The sequence below is a fragment of the Heterocephalus glaber genome, unplaced genomic scaffold (assembly GCF_053883595.1).
Source record: "Heterocephalus glaber isolate CG9 unplaced genomic scaffold, H.glaber_assembly_v1.0 deba00000936, whole genome shotgun sequence".
Taxonomy (NCBI): Eukaryota; Metazoa; Chordata; class Mammalia; order Rodentia; family Bathyergidae; genus Heterocephalus; species Heterocephalus glaber.
Window position 1 is genome coordinate 1,866,818 of NW_028258172.1, and position 13,351 is coordinate 1,880,168.

Consider the following 13,351-nt stretch of genomic DNA (forward strand, 5'->3'; position numbering starts at 1 on the left):
TTTATCTTTATGGCAGAGTAGCATTCTACTGTATATAAACACCAGATTTTCTTTATCCATTCATCTGTTGATGGGCATATGGCCTGTTTCCAAGATTTAGCTCTTATAAATTGTACTGCTATAAGTACGTGTATTCATGTATCACTTTTCTAATGATGAAATTAAGAGGAGTTAGACATGTGATGAAACTTTCATTTCCTGGCTCTATCAAGGAAGATTAAAATATCCACCTCTGCCTATGACTGGAAGAAGTATAAAGAAGTCTTTGTAGTCCTGTATCTAAGCATATACTCCAATTCAGTTTTATTACTCATAAAGGAGACATTTTAATCTCCATTTGTGTGATTATTGTGCCTATCTCTCAAGTAGTTACAAGCTTGCAAAAAGAAAAAATAATTCCATAATTTCTCAGAAACTTCAACTATAAAAAGATGGTGAACTGTGGTACAATTTTCATCTAAAAGGGAAGACATAACTATTACACATATGCCTAGAACAAGAAGTAATTTTTAAAGGTAAAAATAGGCCATTGTTTACTAGGTGATGCACTGTGATTTCTAAGACAGGAAAGGAGACTTGACATTCTACAGTGGCATCTTTCAGTTCTCTCCAATGATGACCTAGGGAAAGATTTGCGATATAGTGACCATGCTTCCTTAATAATAATGAGCAGACAAAATAAGACTGATTGATTATATGATCCTATCAATAATCAACATGAAACATATTTTTTCATTCCAACTCCCTTATATTCAAAACTTACAATGTCACTTATTTAGATTTGGGGAATGGGAAATGGGATGTGATCTAGGCACCTAATTTTGAACAAATTTTTACTATATACATCAGTCCTTTACCAAGACAATGTACAAGTGGAGGCACCATTTAATATTGACCACTGTTTCAAAGGCTAATAGCTTTTAACTACATAAAAAGTAAAGAGCAAAATAGAAGAGAAATAAGTAGAAAGTAGAAGTTCAAATAATTTTCAAATCACATATTCCATTGTTTTAAAAATATTTCAATATAAACGTTCATTTGCCTTATTTATACTGATAGTTTATTTTACTTTCTTGAAAAGAAAGTTTGTATTATTATCTGTTTGTTTCTTTTTGTAAGAGTCTTTCTGGTGGGCCGGGGATTTAGCTCAGTGGTTCCACTGCCTGCCTTGCAAGCTCAAGGTCCTGAGTTTGATCCCCAGTATCAAAAAAAAAAAAGATTTTTCTGGTTTACGATTTCTACTGAAAACTACTTTGATGATAATGATACACAGTGTAATAATTATTGTAATTCTTATATCATATAGTTATAAAATTTGTTTTATTTTTCATAAAATAAAAAGAAAAAAGAATAAATAGAAAAAATGGTTAACTAAGTCATGAGGATTCCTCTGGAGCAAGGAAATCAGAACTGAGATAATGACTAACTGATCTTGTGTCCATTCTTTTGTGAACTCACCAGTCTGTAGTTCTTTATTTTATTTTATTTTTTTACTTTGCTATTTATTTTAATTTTTGTATGTGCAACTTTTAAAAAATACTCATCAGGTATCCAGGCAAAAAAGCCAAGTACTAAAGCAATATAATAATGATAAATTGTATTCATTTTAAACCAGATTCAAATGTTACTGGGCTAACTAAATTTTTATTAACTTCATAAAAAATTAAAATATCATCTTAAATGAAATTATTGAAAATAATGCATGAACCTCTATTTGCTCTCCAAGTATGAAATCATAAAATTTATAACTGATATGTTCACTTTGTCATTGGTCAATATGACATTCAAACTGCAATCCAAGGTTGGTGACTATTCATCTTTATATATAGAATGTATGGCATCTCATTCAGAATTACAAATGAATAAAATGTGAAGCAATTTAGAATCTCTAATACATATCCTTGTTGCATCTGTAAGAGAACTTACTATGCAATAATCCTTTTAGAGGACAGTGAATAAAGAAAAGATTTTTTTTCACATAAAATTAATATACTTCCTACTCCTAAGCAAAGGGATCTTATATATATTCCTCTACTTGGCAAATAAAATTAGTGTGGTAATTCTTCACTTAAACATTTTAAGAGTGTATTTGTATATATCTTTAAATGTGTATTTTAATCGTAAAATTAGTTTAATCAACAGTTAATGAGGGCTTAGTTATTTATCTGTTGATAATTGTTAGATGCACTTTGAATACAAAAATAAAAAAATCTACAATGCCATGAGTACTCATGTTTCATTAGGAAAGGCAATTAATTTAATTAAAATTATGTTTATTAATATTCTTGGTCCTATCTTTTTAATTGAGCAATTACACATTGTTGTAAAAAAAGCAATTAGCCTTGCTTGGGTAGATCAAAAGTGGTTTCCAAGAGGAAAGACTTTAATCTGAATTTTGAAAGACTCACAAACTCAATAAGAAAATTAAGTAATTTAATAAGGAAATTCTTCATGATGAAAAGTGTATAAAGGAATCATAGAGTTTTGAAATATTAGAAGAGTTGGGTAGAATAATAATAATAATAGTAAAAAGCTATATGCCTGGAGTGAAATATTATTGGGAGATAAAATGGTAGAAGATGGCATTGGAAAATTAGGTAGTAGTTATTCAGTTATAGGATAGAATGTCTCCCTGAGAACTTTGGTCATTTCTAGAAGACAATAGAAAGTGAAGCTTTATTGAAGTGTTTGAAATAAGGAAGTAAACTAGTCATATTTGCCAAATAGGGTCCTAGTTCTAAAGAAAGGTTGGAAATAAACAGCAAAGACAAAATAATACAAGAAAAAAATGCAGGAGGCAAACACAGTGGTGCATTATTGTCCTATATGCTTAGTTTATAATGTAGACTTTGAATTGTACTTTGACATACATGTTTCTTGCTATGATTTCTCTTCTTGAAAACAAAGTACTTTAGCAAGTAAATATTTGCACAGGTATATAAATATAACTATATACATATGCATATGAGTAGTGATATTAAGTACAAACAAATAGTATATTTAGGTACCCAAACTCTTGGTGATACTCTTTTTTACTCTAATTGTTAAAATAGTCAAATATATTATTTTTGAGAAAATCTAATCCCTGTCTAACCTCACTGAAATAAAATCATGATGAATAAACATGGAGCTATATGACACACCTTTGAGTAAAATTTCCATAAAAACAGGTTATCACAGTGTTGTAACAGTTATTTCTGTGATCAACCATATATATGTTAAGGTTTATATAAAATCAGCATGTACAGAGTTAGAGCAGAAAATGCTAGAGACACAATATTTTAATGAAAAAAGACTAAATTCAAAATGCTCCTAAAATAGTTACTCAAAAATAATAGTATCCATTTTATTGGGAATAGTGCTCAACATTTACTCTGCCTAAACTATAAATTGATAACACTCAGATTACTCTTGTAAATGCAACTTTAAAAAAATTCTTAGTAAAAAAAAAGTTCTTAGTCACACAAAATCATTTTAGAGGGATATTTAAAATTAAGTCTGAAAGAAATTGATTTCTAATATGATTATTAAAATGAAAAGTTTTTGAATTTTGATATTATAGAAGTTTTTATTTATGAAATTCTAGTTATATTCCTTTTCTTTTATGAAGTTTTTGTTCATTTTTTATTAGTACATATTTGCTATACATAATGATTGAATTCATCAAAGGGAATTTGTAATGGTACATAATGTATCTTAATTCTTCTTTTTTTTCCCATTCAAACCTTGCTTTCTTTCCACTTTATATGTTAAAAAAACAAATGAGAATGCTTAATGAGTTGCCATATTCTATTTGGCAGACTATTCTTTGATTTTATAAAAGAACCATGAATGCTATTATATTTAAACCAAATATGTTTTAATAACATAGAAAATAATTTATCTGTATTATTCCCCAGTGTAGTATTAGTATTACAATAATTGCTTCTCAATAAGAGCCAAAACACTCTCTTCAGAATTAAGTGGGATGCCTACATGAAAATGATGATTCTTGATGAAGTATTCACATTTTTTTCTCTTGTACATGTATGCATCGACTACCCTAAAATATTTACTTTTTCCCGTTACTATTTTGTCAACAAAAACGTACTATATACTTTTCTCCTAAAATTGAGAGATGGAATATATAAAGTAGCAGTTTGGTGGAAACAAGATATTGTGCTCCTTGTCCTCCTCTTCTCTTTCCCTTTTTTCTCTGTTGCATTACTGTGGATGGACTTAAAACATTTTTAAAAATCATACAAGATGGGAAAAATAGAAACATGGTTTTACATTGTGCATCTATCAAGTGTTCAAAACATTTGAATCTGGATGTCCTTCTTGACATAAATAGCTGTATTCTGCAAGAGGCTCTGATGAAATATGGTAAAGAGAATTCATGAGTTAGCCACACTGGGCACAAAAGTTCACATATATTTGATTAGAAAAAATAGAAAAAAATACATACTAAAGAGCCCAAGAGGATTTTGGGCTTTGAACTTCTAAAACTGATGTACACAATTTGGTCTATCAGAAATAGTACTGTATCAAATCAAAATATTATTTTATGTCATAATTAGGATAAACATTATTTGCCAGTTTATATCATTTGATAGCAATGCAATAACATCCCAAAAGTACCTGTGCCTTCAAATACCAGGTGACTATCATAACATTGATTTATGTGTCTATTATTTTTTGCTCCATAAAAAATCACCCAAAAACCGAGGGCTTAGAACAATAAACATTTATCATTTTGCACATTTCTGTGGGTCAACTGGTTTGTTATTATGGTGTAGCTATTTTCCAGGTCAAGTGAATGAAGACCTCATTCTCACATCTGAGTTCAAGCTGGTAGGGCAAGGACGGCTGGAACATTTAGATGGTTAATGCTTCCTCTCCATGAGGTCTCTTGTCCCTCAGGAATATAGTCCAGCTTGTTCACATGCTCCGACCAGTAATCTCAGTGCAGGACCTCCAAGATGATATAGAGGGAAGAGATGTAACTCCCAAACCTACTAGATATCCGAAACACAAGTTTGTGTTTTCTAAAATCAAAGAATGAATTCTAGGAACAATGGAGGTTACGAGTAGGAAAAATTTGTTAGGAGAAAGAAAGCTTCTGCCTAAGAGAGACAGAAGGAGGACCAGAAAGTGGGTTGCCTATCAGTCTGTAGTTCTTGATCAGAGTGTGCCCCCTCCAGATACCACTCAAGCTAGAATTCTTTCATTATCTGAACTTTAAATAAAAGTTTATGACTGTTAAAAAAAACTTACTAAAATGGGAACTTTCATTTCCTAACAAATTCTAACAAGGATTATGGGAATGTTCCAGGGATGTGAAGCTAATGACAAAAATTTATCTAGATTTCTTTGAATCATTTTCTTATTCTCCAGTGGTCAAATTATCAGGGTTGTAGACCAAATCTGGGCAGAAAATGCCCAGATATGTCATCCATGATTTTTCATAGGTGTGTCTCTGCTTGAGGAAAACTTCAAGAGGACCACAAAAGTAGGCACTGCCTGGCCGGGGATTTAGCATAGTGGTTTTGCTGCCGGTTGTGCAAGTGCAAGGACCTGACTTCGATCCCCGGTACCAAAAAAAAAAAAAAAAAAGTAGACGCTGTCATGAGTCCTATATTATTTCCATGCTGCATATATAATAGAAAATTTGATTGACATATTTATGGAACATCAAAAATTTTCACCAGAATCACTGCAAAAAAGACAGGTACTATCATGAAATCAACCAATAACAAATGCTGGTGGGGCTGTGGGGAAAGAGGAACCCTGTTACACTGCTGATGGGAGTGTAGACTGGTGCAACCACTGTAGAAATCAGTATGGAGATAGCTCAAAGAACTAGGACTGGAAGTTCCATTTGACCCTGCTATTCCACTGCTGGGGATCCTCAAAGAATTAAAAGAATCATACCATAGTGATATATGTGCGCCCATGTTCATAGCAGCACAGTTTGTGATAGCTAAAACTTGGAAACAGCCCAAATGCCCATCAACTGGAGACTGGATCAAGAAAATGTGGTTTTTTTATAAAATGGAGTACTACTCAGCCATAAAAAATGAGAAATTAGAGACATTTATAGCTAAGTGGATGCACATTGAGGCGATACTCTTAAGTGAAATAAATAGGACACACATGTATAAATACCAAATAGTTTCTCTGGTGTAAGAAACTGAAAATGTAAATAAGGACTAAAATGTATAATAGGTAATGTGAAACAGGAAGAAAAGGGGTAAAGGGGAAGGAAGTGGGAGGCCTAGGGGAAAGGATAGAAGGGAATGGGATTAATATGAGAAAATGGAAAAATAGGAACAAAAATCTTTGTAAATAGGAAGGAATGGAGGAGTTGAAGGGAGGGCTGAGCAAGGGTGAAAAATAAGAACCAAGAGAGATTATGTAAAGGTGCAAATTTCCAATGATGAATGTCATTATATTGTATACCTAAAATGTACCAATGATTAGAATGAATCATCGATAATGGAAAATAGGAAGAAAAGGTCCAAAGGGGTAGGGGTAGTGGGAGGTGTAGGGGAAAGGAAAGAAGGGAAAGGAAAAATGATGAGAAATGGAAAAAATAGAAACAAAGTCTTTGTAAATAGGGAAGGGTGGAGGGCATGAAGGGAGGGCTAGGAATGGGGAAAAAATAAGAACCAAGATGCATTGTGAAAAGGTACAATTCCCAATGAGAAATGTAATTGTGTTGTATACCTAAAATGTACCAATAAAAGAATTGAACAAAAAAAAGACAGGTACAATACATCATTATACTAAACTACCATTCATAGAATGAGCTGATAATTAAACTTACCATTTTTGAAATTGAGTGATAGCAAATACACTAGAGTTGACAGAGCCATCCAGTTAAAATATAAGAAAACCTTGTAATTGTTCTCTTATGAATAGCAAAATGAATCCCTACCATATCAAAGGAAAAACAACAAAATTCATTCAACAGATTTCAATAGCTAGGCTACACTATCTATATTCAGCCTCCTCCCTCAAATTTCATTTCCTGTTTCTTGCTTTATTCTATCCTTCTAAGAATCATCACTATGGAAATACTATGTATTTATTTATCTTGGCAAATGCCTGTCTCTCCCCTACTAAAATGAAAGCTCCATGAGGGTAGGATCTTTTTTTCATTTCACTCATTTATTAATTATTGTATCATTAGATCCTGTGCCTAGAAGAGTTCCTGGAGAAGGGACTATGCAAAGTATTTGTGGAATGAAGAGGAAAAAATGAATTTAAAAAGCAAATGGGGTCAAAGTAAAAACAACCCAGACAGATATCCCTGGATCTAGCCTAAAATCACAAATGGAAATGCCTCTAGGGACAAATATGCATTTCATTAGAGTGAGGCAGACCAGCCAGAGGAATGGGCAACTGGAGAGCCCATTCTAAGCCTAAAAGGGGCTGAGTCAAACCTCAGATCCAGATTCTTATATCCTTGCTAGAACATGGGCACAGATCAATTGTTTTTTGCTTGTTCTGATTTTCAAGAGAAGCCAGAAATGAATTCACATCATGTGAACTCTCCCAGATATTCAAAGTATCTAATTTAAAATAGAAAACAATAAAAATTCACAGGTCAAACATGACATGACAGCAGTCTGAAATTGGTCCCAGGAGCCCTATTGGTGTTGGTTGGGCAAAACTGTGTGATGTATGAAAGAAGATAATTAATCTCTGCTATACTGAGGTGGGCTTGCTTTATGGAATTCTTGAGGCAATTAATGAACTTTGGGTCAATGTGAGGTGGAGAGAATGAACTGGATTTACTACCTTCTATAAACTCCTGGAAGGTCCTTGACCACACCCCTGTCCCCACTAAGGATGGAGTTAGCCTAAGCGACAGGGATCCATTCGCACTCTTTCCTTGGGGACAGAAGTGTGGTTTAGTGTAGGGCAGGGTGCAGAATCAAGAGAAAAGATTTTGACAGGGACCTCAGGAGGATACTGTAAAGGTAAGACAAAGAGGAGGAAAAGAACATAGACCCATGCACTGGACACCACGGTTCTGAGGGACTTTATTGGGGTTGCCACTCCTTTTGTCCATTAACCAGAACACCTCCATGTAGCATTCATTACACAGTCAAACTAATTACTTATACAAAGTCACATTTCCCAGCCCAACTTTCCATGGCAACTGCATCACCTGGAAAGAAAGAGTTTTACACAATTCCATTACAGCTCCCCATGAGTTTGTGGGTGGTCAACACTGTCCAGAAGGTACCAGTGAGATGTTAGTAGCCACTGGCTTTGTGGGGGGTCAAGAGAGAAGGAGGCTCCTAGTGTCAGGGGACCTCCCTTTGGTGGAGCATTGGTTGTAGCCAAATGAGGTTTCAGGCAGCTGCTGAAAGAAGCATGGACCATCAAGTATTCCTCATGCCCTGGACAGACATGAGGCTCAATCCTCTGATGCCCCAGCAGAAGGAAGACCAGTGATGGGACTGCTGTACTTGGGTTCAGCAAGGTTCCACTTTTCTGCATAGCATACTCTCCCACAGCCCAGTTTATGGAGCACCATGTTAGTGAGCTTAGGCTGAGAATTGAGGTTCTGCTCCGCAGGCGTGGCACAAACTCCCTGAAACAAGAAAAGCCTTATAGGTATAAACTTGGCTCCTGCTTAACCCATCTGAATCATCCCCATAAAAATACCCTTCTAGAGAACTTTCCATACATCTGCCTTCTTAGACAGTTGTCACTTCCTTTATGAACAGTGCCTGGGAGGTCAATATGGATATTGCTAGTAGTCCAACTAATTCCTGGGCCTATACATCCCTCATGCACCCCACTCCCCACAACATTTTTACTGTGTTCTCATTCCCTTAATCAGTCTTTCTTAGAATTATTCCTTCCTCAGCATCCCTCCCTTCCTGGCCTGATACCCACAGCAGACCCTCTCTTTGTGTGTCTTACAACCTCTCCCCAGATCTCTACCAACTGGATCTATCTCCCTTTATTATGAACCTCTTCTAAGCATCCTTGTGGCTCTCTCTACTCAGTTCATTCTATTTTCTTCCAAGCTCCAAGATCCCACTTTGTCTTATCCTTCATTCCTTTCCCAACTGGATGTTTCCCCTTCACAGTTCATCCCTCCCCCAGGGAGCCTCCTTCTTTCTGGCCCTTTTCCTCTTTACTTGCACAGTCACCTCTTCCTCTCCCTTTCCCTACAGCCCATCATTAGTCCCTTCCCCTCCCCCCTTATACCAGACCAGCTAAGACTCATTTCTTTTTCAGATGAGTGATGAGAAGTTGCTTTGCTGCACTTTATTCACAGGCTAAATTGACAGCTGTTTCTTCTTTTCATGCCCCATCCACCAAACATACTCAATCTTTTCAAGAGAAAGTGCCTATACACAGTATGTCACATCCACATAAACTTGTATTTTTCAGAACAAAACAACAGTTATGCTGGTCATCAGGGACCCTTAAACTTTCAATACACTGGAAACCAGCATTTTTTGCGTGTCTACAAATTATGGGTTTATTTCCACAAATGTGGTAAGTTTTATCCCAATGTTTAGGACTTTTTCACCAAATCATAGACATAGATATGGAAATCATCATCAAACTTGATGAAATACACAGAAGGTTTGGCTTCCACTTGGTGAATGACCATGCCGATCCTTTTGGAGCCATCTTCTTTGGTATATTCCACATGTTTGCCTATCAGGCCATCTACTACTCCTCCTGGCTCCCTCTCTGCTGGAGGAGACTCACTGGACTCTGGCATGATGCGGAGGTCACCTTCTTTATAATCATCTAGAAGCTGGTACATGTACAAGACAGGATCTTTCTCATAGGTAATATAAAACCAGGCTTTCATGATAGGTGCTTGGGCTAGGACCATCCCCCTCCATTCATCCTTGGTACCATGCTCACCCTCAAACATATGTTCCACTGCTTTGCCAATTATGGTATTTGCAAGGTTGGCGTCACTAACTTGGGATGATGCCACCTTGTTGGAAAGAATTTTAAGAGACAAAACTCTTTCATCTCTGTGAAGTTCCAATCCATAGACACAGTCAATTCCATCATACTTCACTAGATAAAGGGAGGGATTTATAGGCACCTGATCCAGAACGGTTCCTTTCCACTGGGTGATGGGCTCATCACCTTCCTTCCATCCATGAGAAATTCTGCAGCCCACGATGTTTCTGCGGGGCTGGGATGAAGGTCTGCCCCTCTGCTTCTTCTGGGAAGCTTTCTTCTTTGTCAAGTTCGCAGACCCCGTGGCCCGTCCTGCAGCTGACCTGGTTTGCTGTCCTTCTGCCTCTTGTGTGTTGGGGGTCTTCATGCCTGCAAAGACAGGTCTTAAGCTCTGTTCTCATTATTTTATTTATCCATTTCTTAAAGTGACCACTGTATCTTGCCCTTGCTATTCTTTGAGCTTCCAAAGCCTATACTTATGTGCTTCTAGCTGTCCTTTGTAACAGTTAGAACACCTCATATTCACCCAGAAATCATCAGAATTTCCCAGGGTTTGTGTCCTTTCCCATCTTACTTAACCTTATATTTATTAATATATTCCAGTTGATTTTCTCACATTGAGCATTATAATATGGAGATTCAGTACAAATTCATCTGGAAGAAAGCACAAGACTTATGTATCTATGCTTTCTTTTCTGTTTTTTGTTTGCTTGGTTTTTTTTGGTATCCGGAATCAAACTCGGAACCTTATGCTTGTGAGGTAGGCTCTGGAAGCCCTGAGCTAAATCCCCGGCCCTCTATCCTTTCTTCTCTCTAAACTTGCATTTCCTTTACACGAAATCGATTATAGGAGATGTCATATTAGACATCTTTCCTACCACTGGGACAAAAACAAATCAGACACCCACAACTTCAAGTAGGAGACGTTTAATTTGGCTCACACTGTGAGGGCTTTATTCCGTGGTTGCCTGGCTCCAAGACAGAAAAGGCATCGTGGAAGAGCATGGAGGATGAAAGCTATCCACCCCATATTGTCAAGAAGCAGAGACAAAGGGAGGGTTTAGAGAGATATATCTTCCAAATGTACACCTCCACTGACATACCTCTTCTAGCCAGGTCTCACTCCTAACAGTACTTTTAGTTATTAACTCATCAATGGATCAATCCACTGATGAGTATAACCCCATGATCTAAACACCTTCCAAAGACCATGATGTTTTTACTATTGTAGTTTTGTAGTATAACTTTAAATCTTGGATTGTAATGCCTCTTGCCCTTCTTTTTTTTTTTGCTCAGGATTGCTTTGGTTATTCTGGGTCTCTTCTCATTCTATGTAAACTTCAGAGTGCATTTTTTCTACTTCTGTGAAAAGTCTGATGGTATTTTCATGAGTATTCCATTATGCCTGTGTATTATTTTTGGTAAGGTGGCTATTTTCTTGATATTGGTTCCATATTTCCAATAACTGGGGATGTCCTTCCATTTTCTAATGTCCTCTCCAATCTCGTTTTTTTAGAGCAATATAATTTTTAATAAAGGTACTTCATTTCTTTGGTTAGGTTAATTCCTAGGTATTTTATTTTTAAAATTTATTGTGAATAGGATTTTTCAGTGGGCTCATTCTTCAGGTATAGGAATGCTATTCATTTTTGTGTACTGATTTTGTATCCTGCCACTTTATTCAATTTGATCATAAGACTCCTCTGGTTGATGTTTTGGTGTATTCTATGTAAAGGATCATGTAATGTGCAAATAAGATAGTTTGAATTCTTCCTTTCTTATTTGAACCTGTTTTATTTCTATCTCTTGCCTGATTGCTCTGGATAAAATTTTTAGTAATGTATTGAAAAGGAGTGGTGAGTTTGAACATGCTTGGCTTGTTCCTGATTTTAGGAGAAATTCTTTCAGATTTTCCCCATTTAGTTTTATGTTGGTAGTGAGTTTGTTATAAATACTCTTTGTCAGTTTAAGTTAAGAGTCTCCTATGCCTATTTTTCTCAAGTTATTTTTATGTAATGAATGAATGTTGAATTTAGTCAAATACTTTTTCTGCAGCTATTGATATGATCCATATCAATATGATATACTTGCTTTTTTATGTGGTGTATTTCAGTTATTGATGTTTTATTCTGTTTTCAATATTTTGTTAAGAATTTTAGCATTTATGTTCATTAAGGAATTTGACCTGAAGTTTTCTTTCTTATTGATTGATTGATTGATTGAGATAGAGTCTTCCTATATAGTTCAGGCTAGCCTTGAATTCACTATGTAGCCTAGGCTAACCTCAAATTCTTGTCAATACTCCTGCCTCTGCCTCTTGAGAGCTGGGAATCTAGGCATGTGCCACCATGCCTGGCCTGAAGCCTGCTTTTGTATTAAGTCTTTGCTGGGTTTCGTATCAGGGTAACGTTTCCTTCAAGGAATGAATTTGGCAATGTTCCTTCTCTTTCAATTTCATGGAAGAGTTGGACAGTATTGGCAATAATTCTTCCATAAAGTTCCATTAAGATTCAGCAGTGAATCCTTTCAGCCTGTGGCTTTTCTTGGTAACATTTTGATTCTTGCCTCAATTTTATTCCAATGAGATCTTCACTTTCCATGGTTTGTTGTACTGGTAAATAAAAGTAGCTACTCCTCACTCCTGAACTATGTAGCTCTTCCACATTCTTGAACCATGGTGGAATTTTCTGTCTAAAGACTGACTTGACCTTAATTCACTGGGCTGGTTGTGTAAAAGCAGTCAATTCAGAACTTGTATTACCTGAAAGTGTAAAAATTGGTATGTGTTTGTGGACCTTCTTGTTATATGTATACAGTTTCATATAACTATCTATGATGCTTATATGAAACACTATCCATATCATCATACAAATCTTTTATATCTGTACATGTGGAAGACAGCAACTAGCCCTCAGGTACCATGGCTTTATATTGTGATGAATGACCCAATTTCAGGGCCCCAATGATTGGTGCATCTTGGTTTGTGATTTCTAAATACCTTTAACTATGTTGTGCTCTTTTGAATGAATTTCTTTATCATGAGCAACAGAATTGACCCTATTATCACAGGTGTATATATCACCTCCTCTTCAGTACTACATAGGACTATCCCAGTGTTTAGTGGGAAGTAGATTGTGACCTTGGTAAGGAATGTTAGAAAATTACACATCACACACAAAAATATACATTTACACCAATAAATATTCATTTTAAATCTGTGAAAATTGAAATTTCCTTTATACTGTTAATGTGAAAATTTTAACACAAGAAAATTATATTGCTATTCTACAGTTTTAGTTTTATATTTTTATTTATTTATTTTTGATTTATTTATTTTTCATTAGTCCTTTTTGGGATACATAGTGATTACATTCAGCTTGGGGTTTGCAAGATACATATTGTATCTTGATAATTT

The 13,351-nt window shown here is 35.5% G+C and overlaps 1 protein-coding gene across 1 annotated transcript; it reads right to left on the reverse strand.

Annotated features, from left to right (window-relative positions):
• Nucleotides 1-8,441: 8,441 nt before the first annotated feature.
• Nucleotides 8,442-10,310, reverse strand: Spindlin-2 (spindlin-2). Its single transcript, XM_004873573.4, has one exon. The coding sequence runs from the start codon at nt 10,301-10,303 to the stop codon at nt 9,527-9,529; it is 777 nt and encodes a 258-aa protein (XP_004873630.1). The 5' UTR covers nt 10,304-10,310; the 3' UTR covers nt 8,442-9,526.
• Nucleotides 10,311-13,351: the final 3,041 nt, after the last annotated feature.

Excerpts from the sequence above, each read along its gene's own strand:
- Spindlin-2 (XM_004873573.4), bottom strand. The coding sequence starts at position 10,303 with ATGAAGACCCCCAACACACAAGAGGCAGAAGGACAGCAAACCAGGTCA.